The sequence below is a fragment of the Lactuca sativa genome, chromosome 7 (assembly GCF_002870075.4).
Source record: "Lactuca sativa cultivar Salinas chromosome 7, Lsat_Salinas_v11, whole genome shotgun sequence".
Taxonomy (NCBI): Eukaryota; Viridiplantae; Streptophyta; class Magnoliopsida; order Asterales; family Asteraceae; genus Lactuca; species Lactuca sativa.
In genome coordinates this window covers 160,245,827-160,263,251 of record NC_056629.2, presented here as the reverse complement: position 1 = coordinate 160,263,251, position 17,425 = coordinate 160,245,827, and the positions used below count along the sequence as shown (strand labels likewise).

At 35.9% G+C, this 17,425-nt stretch overlaps 1 protein-coding gene across 1 annotated transcript; it reads left to right on the top strand.

Moving 5' to 3' along the window:
- Window positions 1–1,778, top strand: LOC111895666 (protein JINGUBANG). Its single transcript, XM_023891743.3, has one exon. The coding sequence runs from the start codon at window positions 256–258 to the stop codon at window positions 1,591–1,593; it is 1,338 nt and encodes a 445-aa protein (XP_023747511.1). The 5' UTR covers window positions 1–255; the 3' UTR covers window positions 1,594–1,778.
- The last annotated feature ends 15,647 nt before the right edge of the window (window positions 1,779–17,425 follow it).

The window sequence follows — 17,425 nt, the reverse complement described above, 5'->3', positions numbered from 1 at the left end:
TCCATATATACTACGATACGTTTGGATCTTTCCACTAATGGTAAACCTACTTTTAGCCACTCAATCTCCAACCCTCGCAACACAAATCCAATTAAATAGGACTCTTCACATTATCTTTCTCTTTTTATATAGAAAAGATACTCTCTCGTTGTTCCTTTATCATCATCAGCAAAACATAGACAATCTTTCTATATATAAAAGATACTCCCTCGTCTATTTCAGCTTCCTTCAATCTATCTATTCAACTTAAACAAAATGACGAAAGAAATGGCTGGAAAAACCTTCTTTTCGAAGAAAAACAAAGTCCGAAATAAACTCGCCATTCTCCTTCACAGCTCAGAACCAAACGTTTTCATCACCACCCACCAACAACCAGAAAACTCCGAAAGCAATTTTAATCACCGCAGTAGCAACGCCTCATTACCTAGCCCAGTAATGTCTTCATGTTCATCGCCAGTCTCCTTCATGTCTCCAATCAACCATATGCCATCACCCTACTCTGAATCTCCTTGGACACTTCCACATGGAACCAATGGTGAAGATGGTATCATATACAACACTGGCTTGATCGGATCTTTGATACGTGAAGAGGGTCATATATATTCGTTAGCATCGTCCGGGGATTTGTTGTACACAGGTTCGGATTCTAATAACATCAGAGTATGGAAGAATCTAATGGAGTTTTCCGGTTTCAAATCGAGTAGTGGATTAGTGAAAGCAATCGTCGTTTTGGGTAATCGGATTTTTACCGGCCACCAGGATGGGAAAATTCGGGTTTGGAAGTATTCAGATAACAAGAAAAAAGCTTACAACCGGATCGGTAATTTACCCAGGACAAGAGATTACATCAAGAGCTCCATGAACCCTAATAATTACATTGAAGCAAGACAACATCGTAACGTTCCATGGATCAAGCATTATGATGTCGTTGCTTGCATGTGTTTTGATGAAGAACAAGGGTTATTGTATTCAGGATCGTGGGATAGAACAATGAAAGTTTGGAGGATTTCGGATTTGAGATGTTTAGAATCTGTAAACGCTCATGACGATGCCATTAATTCCGTAGTTGTTGGGTTTGACGGTTTGGCTTTTACTGGATCCGCCGACGGGACTGTGAAGGTGTGGCGGAGGGAGTTCGTCGGGAAGACCAAAAAACACCTTTTGGCTAACACTCTTTTGAATCAAGACAGCGCTGTCACGTCTGTGGTGGTGAACGCCTCTCAGGCCACCGTGTACGCGGGATCATCCGATGGACTGGTGAACTTTTGGGAACGCAAGAAGCAATCGTTGTCACATGGCGGAGTTCTGAGGGGTCACAAGCTTGCAGTGCTTTGTCTTGCGACTGCCAGAAGCTTGTTGTTGAGTGGGTCGGCGGACAACAGCATCTGTGTGTGGCGGAGTGAAGGTAGCGGCGTCCACACTTGTTTGTCGGTCTTGAATAGTCACACTGGTCCGGTGAAATGTCTCGCCGTTCAGGATCGGAATGAGGATTATGATGATGATGAAGATCGGAAAGATGAAGAATGGATAGTTTACAGTGGCAGTTTGGATAACTCGTTGAAGCTTTGGCGGGTTTCGGAACTGCTAGCCTGAAACACGTAGAGATCCATGATGGCACGTTAACTGCAAGAAATTTTGTGTTTTTGTCGATTGAAATGACGAACATCACAATTTGGCATTTCGGGAGAAGAAGGAGAGAAGGTTTGATCAGATATTTGGTAGTCTATAAATGGTGATGAAGATCGTTCACCATTGTGTGTATCTATATGTCTACTAGGTGTGAGACCCGTGTATTACACGGGTTTATTAAAAATAAAATTTTAATATCAATATTTAAACATTAAATATTTTATAAAATAATACTTTTACATAATATAATGTAATATTTTGGAACATTTATAAAAGAAATCAAATATTTTTTAGAGCATTTATTAGATTTTATTATCAAATTAATACTATGATTCTCTTCCTTTATATGAAATTTTATTTTAAAAAAATAGAAATTTCTAAAAATGACAAGTGGAAAATAATAATTCTAAAACTCCCACAAAATTAGAAGTGACAAAACTCTTAAGAATTTGACAAGTAGCAAAAAAAACTTTTATTTATTAGAGAGGATATGTCACATTGTGTGTATCTGTGTCTCTATAGTCACCAAAAGAAATTGGGAACTGCTTATTAAAATATCTACTTCTGTGTTTTTGGATCTTTTTTTCTCTCTCTATACTCTCATTTCAAAACAATCTACTAACCAAAAGTCTCCTAATGTTATTTAGAATTCCCAAAGTAATATTTTTTGAATTAAAAAGTACACTCGCTAAAATTAAAATTTTAATTTCAACAACAGAATTTTGAGAATAAAAAAAAAATAGCATCCACTGTCGTTATTTAGACACAGAATTATGAATAAAATTTTGAGATTATTACCGGTTTTGATTGCCCTACTTATATTAGTGCTTGAGTGCATCATGACGCAAACAAGAGTGTTTGTGGTTTGTGGTCCTTTTAGAGTGATTTATCGTTAAATATAGTCATGGATTTTTCAATGAATATGTCGATTCGTCATACAAAATATCTTATCTACTTCTATATTTTTGTTATATTTTGTGTGCTACTCGCATTCGTTCTTATATTTCATGTAAGGCGATAAACCACAATTACTTTTTTTAACAGCTAGACTTTAATATAAACTCAACAACAAAATATTGGAGTTACAAGTTACAAGAAGGGGTTGTTAGCCCATGCCTCCCATAACAAATCTCTATCCCATTTGGCTCTACTCTTAAACCATAAAAAGGCCAAAGCTTTAACCTCATAAGCTAAAATATTTGGTCTCTTCGTCTTGTCTTTGAAAACTAGATCATTCCTATACATCCAGATCCATAAAAATGCCCTTGATGTCACTTTAAGGATTTTTAGGGGTCTGGCGGCCATATACCACTACAAGGAAAACGATCATTAGCGGCAACAAAAGTCGCCGGTAACAAGTCAAGTTGTCGCCGGTAATACTATTAGCGGCGACGCGTCGCCGGTAATAAGTCGCCGCTAATACTTCGTCGCTATTGATGAACTTGTCGCCGCTAATCATAGATGTCGCCGCTAATGACCATGTCACCGCTAACGATAGACGTCGCCGGTAATTACAATTTTCATTTTTTTTTAATTTTTTTTTTTTTTTTTTTTTTTTTTGTAATTAACGATTTTGGTTGTCGGTAATAATGTATTCGGTAATTACATAACAACATTCGATTAAATATCAAAAATAATAGTGTCGACGTTAATTACAAAACAAACATCCAATTATAATTAATTAAATATCAAAAGTAATAATGTCGCCCGGTATTAGTGTCGCCGGTAATTACAAAAAACAACCAACGTTTTACAATATACCAAGTAGCAAAGCATCACAACGTCTGCAAATAAAACTCATCCTGACCTATATACCATCATCTTCATTCCCATCATTTCCTCGATTATTTTGGGATTGAAAAAACGAATATAGCTCATCACTACATGTCGGGTCGTTCAACATTGCACTAAGATTTTCTAACTACATAATTAATAACAACATATATAAACTTATAAGTTAAATTATCAAACATAAACAAAAACTATCAAAATACATTGCTATTTTTAAACTAAGACAAAAAACCAAAGTACGTTGTTATTTTTTGCACTTGGGACAAAGACCTAATTACCAAACTTTTTAGCAAATAATCACCACAAAACCAAAGTAGATTGTTTTACCTGTGATGGTTGTGATGGTTGTGGTGATGTTTGCGAAGGCTGTGGAATCGGCGGGAGAGCAGAAGGTTTACGGCCAATGCCTCTAATATGGTCACGTCGCTCTCCTAATACTTTCTCAAACACAGCTCTTTCTTGAGCGAGTGTTAACTCACTTTCACCTTGAGTTTGTTCTAACAGCTCTTCAACTAACCGATTCTGTAACTCCAAAAGTGAGTAACAATTAAGTATAAATAAACATTTAATTATATGATAAAATTATAATTAAATACTTAGATATTGTTGTTCCGCCTCAGCATAACAAATACACCATTCTTATCGGTATGAGCTTTGCGAAACGCTTCCACTCTCTTAAGGTTATGTTTAACCTTAAAAATTAGATTATATTTTAAATAAATAATTACATGTATCGTACGTTACCTTCTTATAGCAAGTACTGCTATATGAGCTCGACCCCCCACGGTTCACATTTGTTTGCTTTTCACGGATTTATTTGTTCATTTTTGAAGCAATTATGTGTTCGTTCGTTTGGAAATACTCAACTGCTTTCTTCCAGTTATCAACTTCCATACCCTTTTTCAAGCTTTATAATTTTCGCTTTGCCTCGAACTTTCCTTCGTGCATGTTGCTCAACTACAAATGTAATTAAAAATTATTAGAAACGGTATTTAATTTATAATAACTGAACAAAAATAGTAAATAAAAATTCATAATAAGACTTACCGTCCTGCTCGTAATGACCAGCACCTCTACCACCTAGGAGAGGTGGGTCCTCAGCTCCATCACCCCCATGTCCACGACCCATAACAGCAGCCATGGTATACACAAACAAAAGCCAAACTGACAACATTTCCTAAAAAATTATAAGATATACAGATACAATTTTTATTACAAATACACATTTAATTATAGCATTCATATATAAGTTTTGGAAGTTATTGGTTAATATATAAGTTTAAGAAGTTATTGGTTAATTTGGGGTTAGTTTGGGAACAAACGAGAAACTAAATGTATTCGTATATAAGTTTTTAAACAATTTTATTACATTTTTTGTTTTTTTTTCCAATTATAACAATAATTTATTTATTTTATTTTTTTTCAATTATAACATTGTAACAAATACATATAATTTCATATATATACCACACATATAACAAACATACGTAGATTCACATTCACACATAATAATATCATACTTATAACAAATACATATAATTTCATATATATAGATAATAACATCATACTTCTATCAAATACTCATATACCACATATACATCAAACACATACATTGAGATATTTACACCAAATATATATAGATTCACATACAAATATCAAATATACATATATGCCAATTTTCACATAATTTATACAACCACACATATTTTGGAATTAAACTTAATTTCACAACAAATAGAAGTAAATAAAACCTGTGGTGGCGGAAATCAACGAAACTGATCCAGTGTTGGCGGTAGTGGCAGGTTGTGGTCGGGAACACAGTCAAAAAACTACAATAAGTTGAAAAAACTACTAAAATTGATAATTTTTTTGAAATTAAACACTACAATAAGCTTAAAATCCATGTTACAAGAGAAAAGGGAAAGGAAACTAACCTGGAAATACCTCTCAGTCGCCGGAAATTGAGTAATGTCACCCGAGAAATGGTCCTCACCGGAAAATACAGTCTTCACTGGTATCTTCTTGTGTGGCCGATTCAGCCACTGGAAAATTAGTAAGGTCGTCGTTATCACCCACTTAATTGACGAGGATCGATGGAAGTAAGTAGAAGAGGGAGGTAGAAGAGAAACGCAGCAGTAGCGAATGGAAACAAATGAGCAAAAGGAAAAAAAAAACGTCAATTTTTTGGGGTTAACTGTGTCGACCTTTAGCGGCAACACCTTTACCGCCGACGTTTTGGTATTTAGCGATGACTTAATATCAATAGCGGCGACTCTCCAAAGGGAATTATTGCACCCGCGTCATTTTTCGATCTTTAGCAACGACATCTTTAGGTCTTTAGCGGCGGAAAAAGTAGCCGGTATTGATTTTGTGTGTTCCACGAGCACCCCAGTCGTTGGATTAGAAATACGATCGGGCGGTTCTTGTTTACCAGAACGTCGTCAAAGTGTGGATCTGTGTCATGGACCTTTAGTGGCGACACCAATAGCGGCGACTTTTCAATACTTCTATCAAATACTCATATACCACATATACATCAAACACATATACATTGACATATTTACACCAAATATACATAGATTTACATACAAATATCAAATATACAAATATGCCAATTTTCATATAATTTATACAACCACAGATATTTTGGAATTAAACTCAATTTCACAACAAATAGAAGTAAATAGAACATGTAGTGGCGGAAATCAATGAAATGATCCAGTGTTGGCAGTAGTGGCGGGTGGTGGTCGGGAACACAGTCAAAAAACTACAATAAGTTTAAAAAACTACTAAAATTGATAATTTTTTGAAATTAAGCACTACAATAAGCTTAAAATCGACGTTACAAGAGAAAAGGGAAAGGAAACTAACTTCGAAAGGCCTCTGGAGAAATGGTCCTCACCGGAAAATACAGTCTTCGCCGGTATCTTCTTGTGTGGCCGTTCAGCCATTGGAAAATTAGTAAGGTCGCCATTATCACCCACTTAATTGACGAGGATCGATGGAAGTAAGTAGAAGAGGGAGGTAGAAGAGAAACGCAACAACAGCGAATGGAAACAAAAGAGCAAAAGGAAAAAAACGTCAATTTTTTGGGGTTAACTGCGTCGACCTTTAGCGGCGACACCTTTACCGACGACGTTTTGGTATTTAGCCACGACTTAGTATCAATAGCGGCAACTATCCAGAGGGAATTATTGCACCCGTGTCATTTTACAATCTTTAGCGACGACATTTTTAGGTCTTTAGAGGCGACAAAAGTCGCCGGTATTGATTTTGTGTGTTCCACGAGCACCCCATTCGTTGGATTAGAAATACGATCGGGTGGTTCTTGTCTACCAGAACGTCAAAGTGCGGATCCGTGTCATGGTCCTTTAGTGGCGAAACCAATAGCGGCGACGTCGGCCTTTAGCAGCGACTTTTCAATATGTCGTCACTAAAAGTCAATGTCATCGCTATTGGTATTGCCGCTAAAGACTGTATTTCTTGTAGTGATAGTAAAGGAAGAATTTAATCTCAAAAGTTCGTCGAAGGAATCATTCATAACGAGAAGATCTTTCCACCAATTGAGAAGGTGACCACGTATCTCTTTTGCAGTTGAGCAATTGTTAAAAATATGAACCTCATTTTCCTCAAAAGCATTGCAAAGGGGACAACAAATGGTGGGAATGTTAACCCCCCTCCGAGCAAGGTTGAATCTGGTGGACAATCTCCCAACGCCAAGTGAAAACATTTATCTTCCTGGGAACCAGCTTGGACAAGATGGTGGGTAGGTTAGTGCTCTCGAATAACTTATTGTCAATTTCCTTCCTTAAAGATGAGACTGTGAACTCTCCTCCCCCATTTAGGCTCCAACACCAGTTACTCATATTCGAGTTCACTCTGGTGTTACCATATCTATAAAAGAGGTTGATTAAATCTATACTTAGATGTTTCATGTCGATATTAATGTTGTTGATTCTGCCCCAAACTGTTGTCCTGCTATGGGTAAAAATTGACACTCCCAACCCTCCATAATCGCCATAAATACATTTAATCACTCTTTTCCAAACCGAGTTCGTATTATCCTGAAACCGCCACCACCATTTCGATAACAGGGCAAGGTTGAGAGCTCATAAACTCCGAATTCCCAATCCTCCGAGTTCTTTGGAGTTCATCGTTTTGTCCCATGCAATCCAAGTTATGCTCTTGTTACCCGAAGTTTTACCCCAAAGAAAACTATTTCAGATACTTTTGAGCTTTGCTAAGACTAATTTGGGAACTTTCTACATCGAGAAGAGAAAAGTACCAAGGCTACCAAGGACAGATGTAACAAGCGTTAACCGACCTCCAATAGAGAGGGTTCTTGCTTTCCACATCGAATGTTTATTGTTGGATTTATCGATACGTGGAATCCAAGAAGACACTCTACCCAACTTTCCTCCCACCGTCATTCCAAGGTTAGATAATGGTAGATCACCTACAAGACATTTGTACCACTTAGCCATGGAAGAGACTTCCATTTGGGGGACACCAATACCTATTAACTTGTTTTTTTGAAGTTTGACTTTTAAGCCGGAAGCAAGGTGGAAACATGTAAGGATTCTTTTATGATTTTTCACATTTTCCCTAGACCATTTGTTTAAGAAAATTGCATCTTCCGCATATTGGAAAAGGGAAACACTAGGACCGGAGTTAGGCATCACAATCCCCTCAAAGATACCGTTATTAGTAGCCTCATCCAACGCCACTCTGAGACCCTCGGCGGTGATGATGTAAAGAAAAGGGGAAAGAGAATCACCTTGTTGTATGCCTTTTTCCATGAAGAACTCCTTCGTAGGAGAATCGTTAACCAACACCGATACCTTTGAAGAAGAGAGAATAGCCCTTATCCAAGTTCTCCATGTAGCCCTGAAACCCTTTTGAGTCATGACGTCTTCCAAGTAACTCCAACTAATTGAGTCAAAAGCTTTGTCAAATTCAGCTTTGAACAAAAGAAATTTTTCTTCCTCTTACTAGCCCATGAAATAATTTCATTGACTACCAAAGGACCGTCCATGATGTTCTTACAACTAACATAAGCCGATTGCTCGCATCTTACCACAGAACCAATAACCTTTTTTGAGTCTACTGGCAAGACATTTGGAAATAATTTTGGTGATGCACCCAATAAGATTAATCGGTCTGTATTCAGTGAGGTTTAGAGGATCTTTGGATTTAGGTATAAGAGATATGAAGGAGGTGTTGCTCCCTGAGTTTAGGACCTTATGTTGTTCGAAAAACTTGACCCCTTCCACCACATCATCCCTAATAATGTCCCAAAAAGTGTTTATGAACTTGAATAAGAACCCATCCGGGCCTGGACATTTGTCATTCCCACAACCCCAAACAGCACTTTTAATCTCATCCATAGTGAAAGGTTCTTCCAAGAAAGTACGATCATGGTCCTCTAAAGTATGAAACTTAGAGCTTGTAAACTGTGGTCTGCATGTAACATTTTCTTTGAACTTGTTTTTAAAGAAGTTAAAAACCTCATTTTTAATTATATCCGGATTAGAGATCCAAACCCCGTTTTTGTTTAAGCCATTGATGCGAGAATTCTTTATATTCATGTTCATTAAGCCGTGAAAGAAACTTGAATTTTCATCCCCTTCAAGCACCCATTTGCACCTTGCATTTTGCCTTAAGTCAAGCAATCTGCTATTTTATAAATCTTGAATTTTTAGAATAGTATCTGATCTTTCTTTGAAAGACACGTCATCAAGCCTAATGACTTCCGCTAAGACATCTAAAGCAACAATTTTGGTCTTGAGAGTGTGAACTTCCTCCTCTCTCTTTTTGTTGAGAACAAAACGCCACGCTTTTATGTTCTTTTTAAGGATTCTCAACTTCCTAGACAACCTCACTATCTTAGAGAAAACTGTTAACCTAATAGTAAGCGTTAACCAAGAAGTCTTGACTATGTCCGAAAGGTTGTCGTCGAAGAACCAGGAAGAAAAGAACAAGAAAGGAAACGGACCGAACTCAGGGCTATTGGTGTTTAACAACACAGGACAATGATCTGAGTTTAACCACGGTAGGGCGAGAGTGTTGGAATTAGGCCACCAATGAAAAAACTTGTCAGAAACCGATCAAGTTTGCTGAACTTCGAGACCTCCTAATTCATCCATGTGTACTTCCTCCCACCAAGATGGAGTTCAACGAGACCACAAGTAGCAATGAAAGAGTTAAAAACATGAGCACCTGAGATTGAGAAAGAATAACATTTCCTTTTCTCCATGGACCTGATTTCCTTAAAATCGCCACACATAATCCAAATCCTCTCTGAATCCGCAGCCATCAAGGAAGAGAGGTGATCCCATAAGGCTACATTTTCTTGATGATCTTGTGGGGCATAAATATTGATCAAACCACATTCCACTTTGACTGCTTTCCAAGTTCCTAGGATGGTAAGGAACCTTCTACTTCTTGTAACTGAGCCAATTTCAAAATAGTTAGGATCCCATATGGTCAAGATACCACTAGAGCTTTCGGTCGATCCCACATCAGCCCACATGAAGAACCTATGTCCCCAATGTGAACGAATACATGCATCATTGACATTTTTACTTTTGGTTTCTTGAATACAAAGGATATTAATGCATCATTTACATTCTCACTTTTGGTTTCTTGAATACAAAGGATATTAATTTTATGTTTCCTGACCAAATCCTTTACCCAATCTTTTTTTACCTCCTTGCCTAACCCATTAATGTTTAACGAGAGACTTTTAATCTTGGAATTGTAGTTGCACCTTGCTCTTTCATTACCTCATGAATCATATTAGAAAACCCATCCATATGAAATTCAATGATGTTATCGGTCTCAATAGTTTCACGCGTTTCATAACTAGAACATAAATGATCAGTTGAACTCTCTCCAGGGGCGGATCCTTGTAGGGGCCATAGGGGGCCATGGCCCCCTCGCTTTTCAGCCTATATATATATATATATATATATATATATATATATATATATATATATATATATATATACACACTACTAGAAAAACAGCCTTTTACGACGCTCATTGCGCGTCGTAAAAGGCTCAGACGACGCGCAAATGCGCGTCAAGGAAGGCCCTGTCATAAAGAGAGACGACGCGCATTTATGACGCTCATTTACGACGCGCAATTACGACGCGTGTTTACGACATGCAATACGTATCAAGGAAGACCCTGTCATAAAGGAAGACAACACGCATTCGCGTGTCGTAACCTTACGACGCGCATGTTAATGACACGCAATGCGTATCAAGAAAGACCCCGTCAAGAAAGGCCATGTCATAAATGAAGATGACACACATTTTTGCGTATCATAATTTTAAATGTTTAAAAAAAATATTATTTATAGATTTACTTATTTTCAAATTAAATTTGTATTTAATGTTTCTGAAGAGAAAATAAAATATCATATATAAAAAATAGAATCCATTGCATAAATTTAATGTCATACAATTCTATTTCTTACAATATATAAATTTCCATCTAATCTACTATGTACATCAAATTCCAACTAAGTAATGTTGCATCTTGCCTTTTATAATTCTTTAAGACTAATGCTCCAAACAGCTGATTATATGGATAAGCAGTTGTGCATTGGCTACATCCCGATTGCTGATATACTTCTACATATCTTTGCACCACATAAAACTAGATCATACCTTTGCACCACATAAAACTAGAAGATGGAGAGAGCTAGACTCCATATCCTTAACAGCCCCACCTAAGGAGATGGAGTGATCCTTTTCATTTTGATCCCATTCATCCAAATAAGGGAAAATCAATAACAAAATGAAAATGAAAATGAAGTGAATTGACATTCTAACTTGTTTCTTGAGGATAGAGTGCAACTTTAAGTCCTGATTCAGCTGTTGTATCTGTAATCTTTTGGATATGACTGGATGCCACATCTTTGAGATAGTCATCCATGCGTGTCTGAAAGAAATTGTAATTATTTCAGATAAAAGGTACATAAATTAACACTATAACTCTAAACAAACAAACCTATGTCCCTGTAGCTCGGGACATTTTTTCTTGCTCCTGAAGATCCATTCGAAAAAGATTTGTTTAATAATATATTAAATCTTAACGTATTAAATAAAAACAATAAAAAATAAAATTAAATAGACCATACCAATTTCCCTGAAATGACACAAAGTGATTCAGTCTCTACTGCCCTGCTTTCCCTGCAAAGTTAATCTCAACAAGTAGGTTTAGTTTGGATATATCTCTTTTTCCATGAATCTGTATAGTATAACTGTTCTGAAGTTTTGTTTCTTGTTTACATAATACCTTAATTGGTTTCTGCAATCCCAGAATTGGTGCTTTCTGTCTCTGAATTTAATCTGCTGCTAGTGCTAGATGATGATGTCCAACAGCCTGAGCCTGAGAATATAAACAACAGTCTATTGTTCATATTAATTATTTATCTTTTGAAAGGCGATAACCTGCCTATCTGTAGTAATACTTACTAGAGGTAGAGGTGTTTGGCTTTGGAAAGAGCATTGTCATGTATTCAACTTTTAGGCTGCATCTATTACACTGTGCAGGAGCCATTGATGTCTGGTCAGTTGGTTGCATCTTCACGGAGCTCATGAACAAAAAGCCTTTGTTTCCTGGTAAAGATAATGTCCATCAAAAGCGCATATTAACAGAGGTATGTATATGTTATATGTATATTTTTACTGGTGTAGCCTTGTTTCCCTCCAAGGGCAAACCAAAAAGTTGAGTTTTCAGTTCCTTCTTTAGCAAATTTCACAGTGGCGCCAGGCTGGACAACAAGACAAAATAAACCTAAATTCAACCAAAACAAGATACGATACGATTCAAACTTATCATCAAAAACTCAATTTTCTGATAAAATGTATGTCATTGCATATAACTGCAAATGGTGATCGATTGTTGCAAGTATGTCATTGCATATAACTGCAAGTTCATCTTCTATCATAAAATGTATGTTTCTTTTAAATATCACAAATACTTTGCTAAATAACCTTTGTGATTTTATTTTTAAAAAAAAATTTAATATCATCAGGAAGGGTGATTACTTTCGTTCTTTTGTATTTAAAAAATTATTTTTAAACCAATCAGGGCATCCCATACCTTCAAAAATTCGGCGATTTTTGCAGCTATGTTGTGCTGTTCAACACTACTCTGGTTTCCATGCCAGGTGAACAATGAAGAACCAGATTGAAGAAGAAAGCATTCATACGTATTCAGTTGCAGTAGAACTTTTAGCCAACCCTTTGAGCCCAACTCCTTGTTGCTTTAACAAAGCTAGTAATATACAAAAATAACACTGAAAACTTCATCCCATTTGTTTTCATTCTCTTTCCATAAAGGATACACCAGTAAAAAAGCAGCAGGCGTTGACCTGGCCATCAAACCCATGATTTGACTACATCCCAGTAGCTGATATCCCTTCTACATATCCCTGATATAATACATGTCTTCTTGTTTTAACTCCAATATGTTGTTCAAGATATTCCTGCATAGATACATGGGGTGAGGTTCAAACTGTATGTAGGATTGGATAATGGATAATGGATAATGGATAATACAAGCATCATCATCATATGATATGGTATAAAAGAATGAAACCTAACTTGTGTGTAATGAGTGTTCAGATCAACAGGTGCCCTTTGCTCTGGAGTTTTGGCCATCAAGAAACGCATTGCAATGGATAAGGTTTGACGATCAAACTGCATCAACCATTTTCACCATAGTAGATGATGATATCAATAATCAGTTAAATATATATTATATTATTTTATTAAAAACAAAAAGAAAAAAAGGTGATCTAGGAAGGAGTGGCATGAATTAATATTTTATTTGGTTATGTTATGCTATTGCCAACACCTCTGCTGATTGGTCATGATGTAAACAGTAAAAAAAATACATACATACTTCTTTCATACATATTTTTTAGTCTTTATCCATATTGTTGTGCTTAATCTGTATAGGAACATATAGGAAAAACCCTTTCTATTAATTAGATACAACTTTGCTGAAAGTAGATCACATAGGTGTATGGATTCAGAATATTCCAATGGCATATTTGATTTTGTCATTGTAAAACTGTACAACTGGTGTTTTGTTTTACCTATACATATTTTTGTCATTGTAAAACTGTACAGCTGGTCAGTGATGATCCAACTGCCAAAAGCTAATAAAAATTAATGAATAAATTTTATGCTTTCTAAATGAGTAGATTAAGTGCCACATCACCAGGCCTCAAGAAAGCAAACAGGGCACATGTAATGGCATGGGTGCCTGAGAAGAACTGAACTAAAGTTTGTTAAGTAAATTGAGAACCTAATAAAAATGGTGGGAAGAACAAATTAATGATTAAAAATGGAAAACCTGTTAACAAACAATTGTTGATTCAACACCAAAATTTTCAACAAAATCTTGGTCTAGGGCTTCTCTGCCACCTGCTTCCTGTCTACAAAATCTTGGTCTAGAAAAATTTAGCTGGGAAAAAAAAAGGATTTAGCAAGATAGGGTTCTGGTAGAAGAATGAAAACATAGGGAAAAAAATCAACCGAAACACACCTTAATAAGAAATAGTGCTTGTAAATTAGAGCAATAGAAGAAGTAATCCTAAGGTCGTCGAACCTGATGTTGCCGGCAAGGGGAGAGGAGGTGAGATCTTGTAGTGATAGTACCTGAAGGTTTCTAGTTCGAATGATTTGGGCTCTGTGGAACCTTGATGCGAGGCCAATCATAAAGCATCCTAGTGCTTCGTCACAATGGAAGGTGCGTTATGAGTGTCGATTCGCTTATGTGGCGAAGCAACAGCAGTGGTGAGAGTTAAAACCCTAACTCGTCGGTTAATAGAGAACAACATTACATGCTTCCTTCTGCAGACATTTACCCCAATTTCCCCTTTCTTCTCTTACTCTAGAAACCCTAATCCCTCCGCCACAATGAACACCATTACAGTTTCCACGGCGCTTTGAAAGCCCTAACCTGAATCTCTCGATCAGAAGCTACTGAACTCCACAACCTGCACACACACGCTGACCATGCTAGATCTACCACCGGAAGCTTTTCGAAGATCGTACGCGGGATATATTTACAAATTAAAGCCGCAAAATTGGAATTCATCGGAGATATGGTGGTATATGACATCGCCGGTAATTGACGACGTCGTGGAAGAGGATGAGGGGTGTAGGGTTGGGGTTTGTTGTTGTTGGAGTTATTTGAAGAAGCGTATCTAGAAGGAAGCAGGTCAAGGAATAGTGCAAGAAAACTGTTGGCGAGTATTCTCAAGAACAGCAGAGAGATGAAGAAGGTGAAATTACAGCAACGATGAAGTAGATGAATGGAAATCAGAAGCCCTTTTTCTTGATTGAGATGATGAAGACGAGAGATGGAGATGAAATCGTAACCTTCGATCTTTGATTGAGAAGTTGCACAACAGTGTGAGGAGGATGAAAGATGCGTGAAAATGCTTAGGGCAGGGAGGGTAGCGGGCTTTTCTAATTTGTTGGCTTTTCTTTTCCCGCTTGTAACTAAGGAATGCGCGTTCATTAAAAGTATAAAGCGACACATATAGAGGGCGCGTATTTAAGGTATAGCGCCCTCCCTGTTTTTTATTTTTTTTTCTTTTGACACTAATTTAAAGGCACGCAATAATGCGTGACCTAAATCCTTAAATTTTCTGAAGAGATGACACTTTTTTAATGTCACTCTCGTTTGCGTAACATAAATTAATGAGCGTCGTAAAAGGCTATTTTTCTAGTGGTGATATAAAAGTTATATCTTGGATATTAAACAAAAATGAAGCCTTGGAGACTCTGGAAAGGAACTGAACACCACAAAATAAAAAACTAGAAGTTTTGTGAATATCTAGAAGTCCTAATTTCAAGTAATCACGATCCACCAAAAGTAAAATGTAAAATGTCAAACTATTTGATAATAACTGTGAAAGAAAAGAAAAAACTAAAATGTCTACACAAATATGACTGAATGTGCCGCCATTCTCCATCTTTGTTGATTTCATCTCTGGTGTTGGTATCACTGTGAACCCAACCTTCATTAGTCGTTGAATGCTATCACTAGTTGGGTTCTCAGCCTCTGCGTCGACGAAGATTCACTTTTACCGCTCCACTTACTTGTAACTCCAGACTTGTTCATTGTATCTTGTTCCATTCTCGGTGATTGCTTAAGTTTTTTTATGGTATAGTGTTATTAAAAGGAGTCAAAGACTACAATACATTGCGTGTGTTTGTGTGTCTCTATATGAATTGTCTTTTCTATCAAACACTAGGAACTATAGACTACCTTAGGTATAGTACCTGTAGCTCAGAATCACTGTATCCTTTATTAGCCTTTTGGAATAGATGTGTGATAGTATATAATTATATATATATATATATATATATATATATATATATATATATATATATATATATATATATATATATATGTTACTAATTTTTTCAAAACATATAAGATAGTGAGGTATCTTTATTAACAAATGTATAAACCATTAGTCTTGTTCATTTTTATTTTTGTATCAGTATATTGTTTTACTATTTAATTGTGTAAGTTAGATTTGAGGAGAAATAAAGAAATAATTTATTAGAAAACCGTTTTGAGAAAAATCTTTATCATCAAGGTATTTTTTTCTAAAAGATAATGTTAATATATTATTATAGATTCATTAAAATAGTTGTTAGTTGTTTGATAGTTTAGATTCAAATATCTAGTTCGTAATTGTTAGAAAAAGGACTAATAAACATAATGTATAAGAATTTTTTTTGATATTTTATAATCCAAAGAATTTATTAAACTAGTTTATATTATTCTATTTTGAAGTTTAGTTTCGGCCCCTCCGACTTTAGTGTTCGTGTTCCGCCCCTAACTCTCTCCAACATTAGCTAATGACTATGTCATACTTGTACTGCGTTTTATACGGGAGTTGGCAGAAATAATTAAATTTTTTGAGTCCGATGAGCTATCAACATCCCTAGGTGAAGAGAAAGAAGCCCATGTAACTCTCCCTGAAAGGAGAGCATATTTGCAGCATGTACCATTTTTCCTGATTTTCCTTCGACATTCACAGGGTTGTGCAAGAGTTCTCATATTGTGTTGTCTTCTTTTTTTTTTTTTTTTTTTATATTAATTCTAGCATCTTTCTTGTTCCATGTAATATTAGACTCTGAAAAAAGATCATCTTCATCGTTGAAAATCGCATCTTCTTCATTGATCAAAAAGTGGTCATCTTTTCTTTCTGAGTCGTTGAAATTCGCATCTTCTTCATCGATCAAAAAGTCGCTGCACAACCAGACTCAGTAACCGGGTTTATGTTGTTATTTGATTCGTTTACGTCAGCATCACCAGATAGATCCAGGAAGATTGTGTTCAATATTAGGTTCCATGTTAATACTACCTCCCACCAATTTTTCATGGCAGCCGATGATGTTATTTAGTTGGATAAAATTTTAATAAGATAGTTTTGATGTGCCACTATATCATGTTTTTTTGTAGTATGTTATATGTGTCACTATAGAAATCAATGTATATAATGGCACTTAACATTTTATGTCATTAATATTCATAACTAACATGGCATAATGTCTTAATATCCACTGAAAGTTCTATTTTATTAAGTTGTATAGTATAATTACTACAATAATATGAATATTACAAAAATGGTCCCTAATCTTTTATCGAAATTAAAACTTTGGTCTATGTTTTGGATATTTCTTATAATTGTCCAATGTTTTTTTACCTTAATTATAAAATTTATCCCATAATTAATATTTATACTATTTCGCTTTTAATCCCCTAAAATAAATGATTGATTTTACATATCAACATTTTCCAAATATAATTTTATCACTTCCTATATTATACACTTTATAGTCCCATTCTCTCTCTCTCTCTCTCTCTCTCTCTCTCTCTCTCTCTCTCTCTCTCTCTCTCAAAACCCTTCCCAAACAACGATTCAAACAATGGATACAATCAGCTATTCAGCTT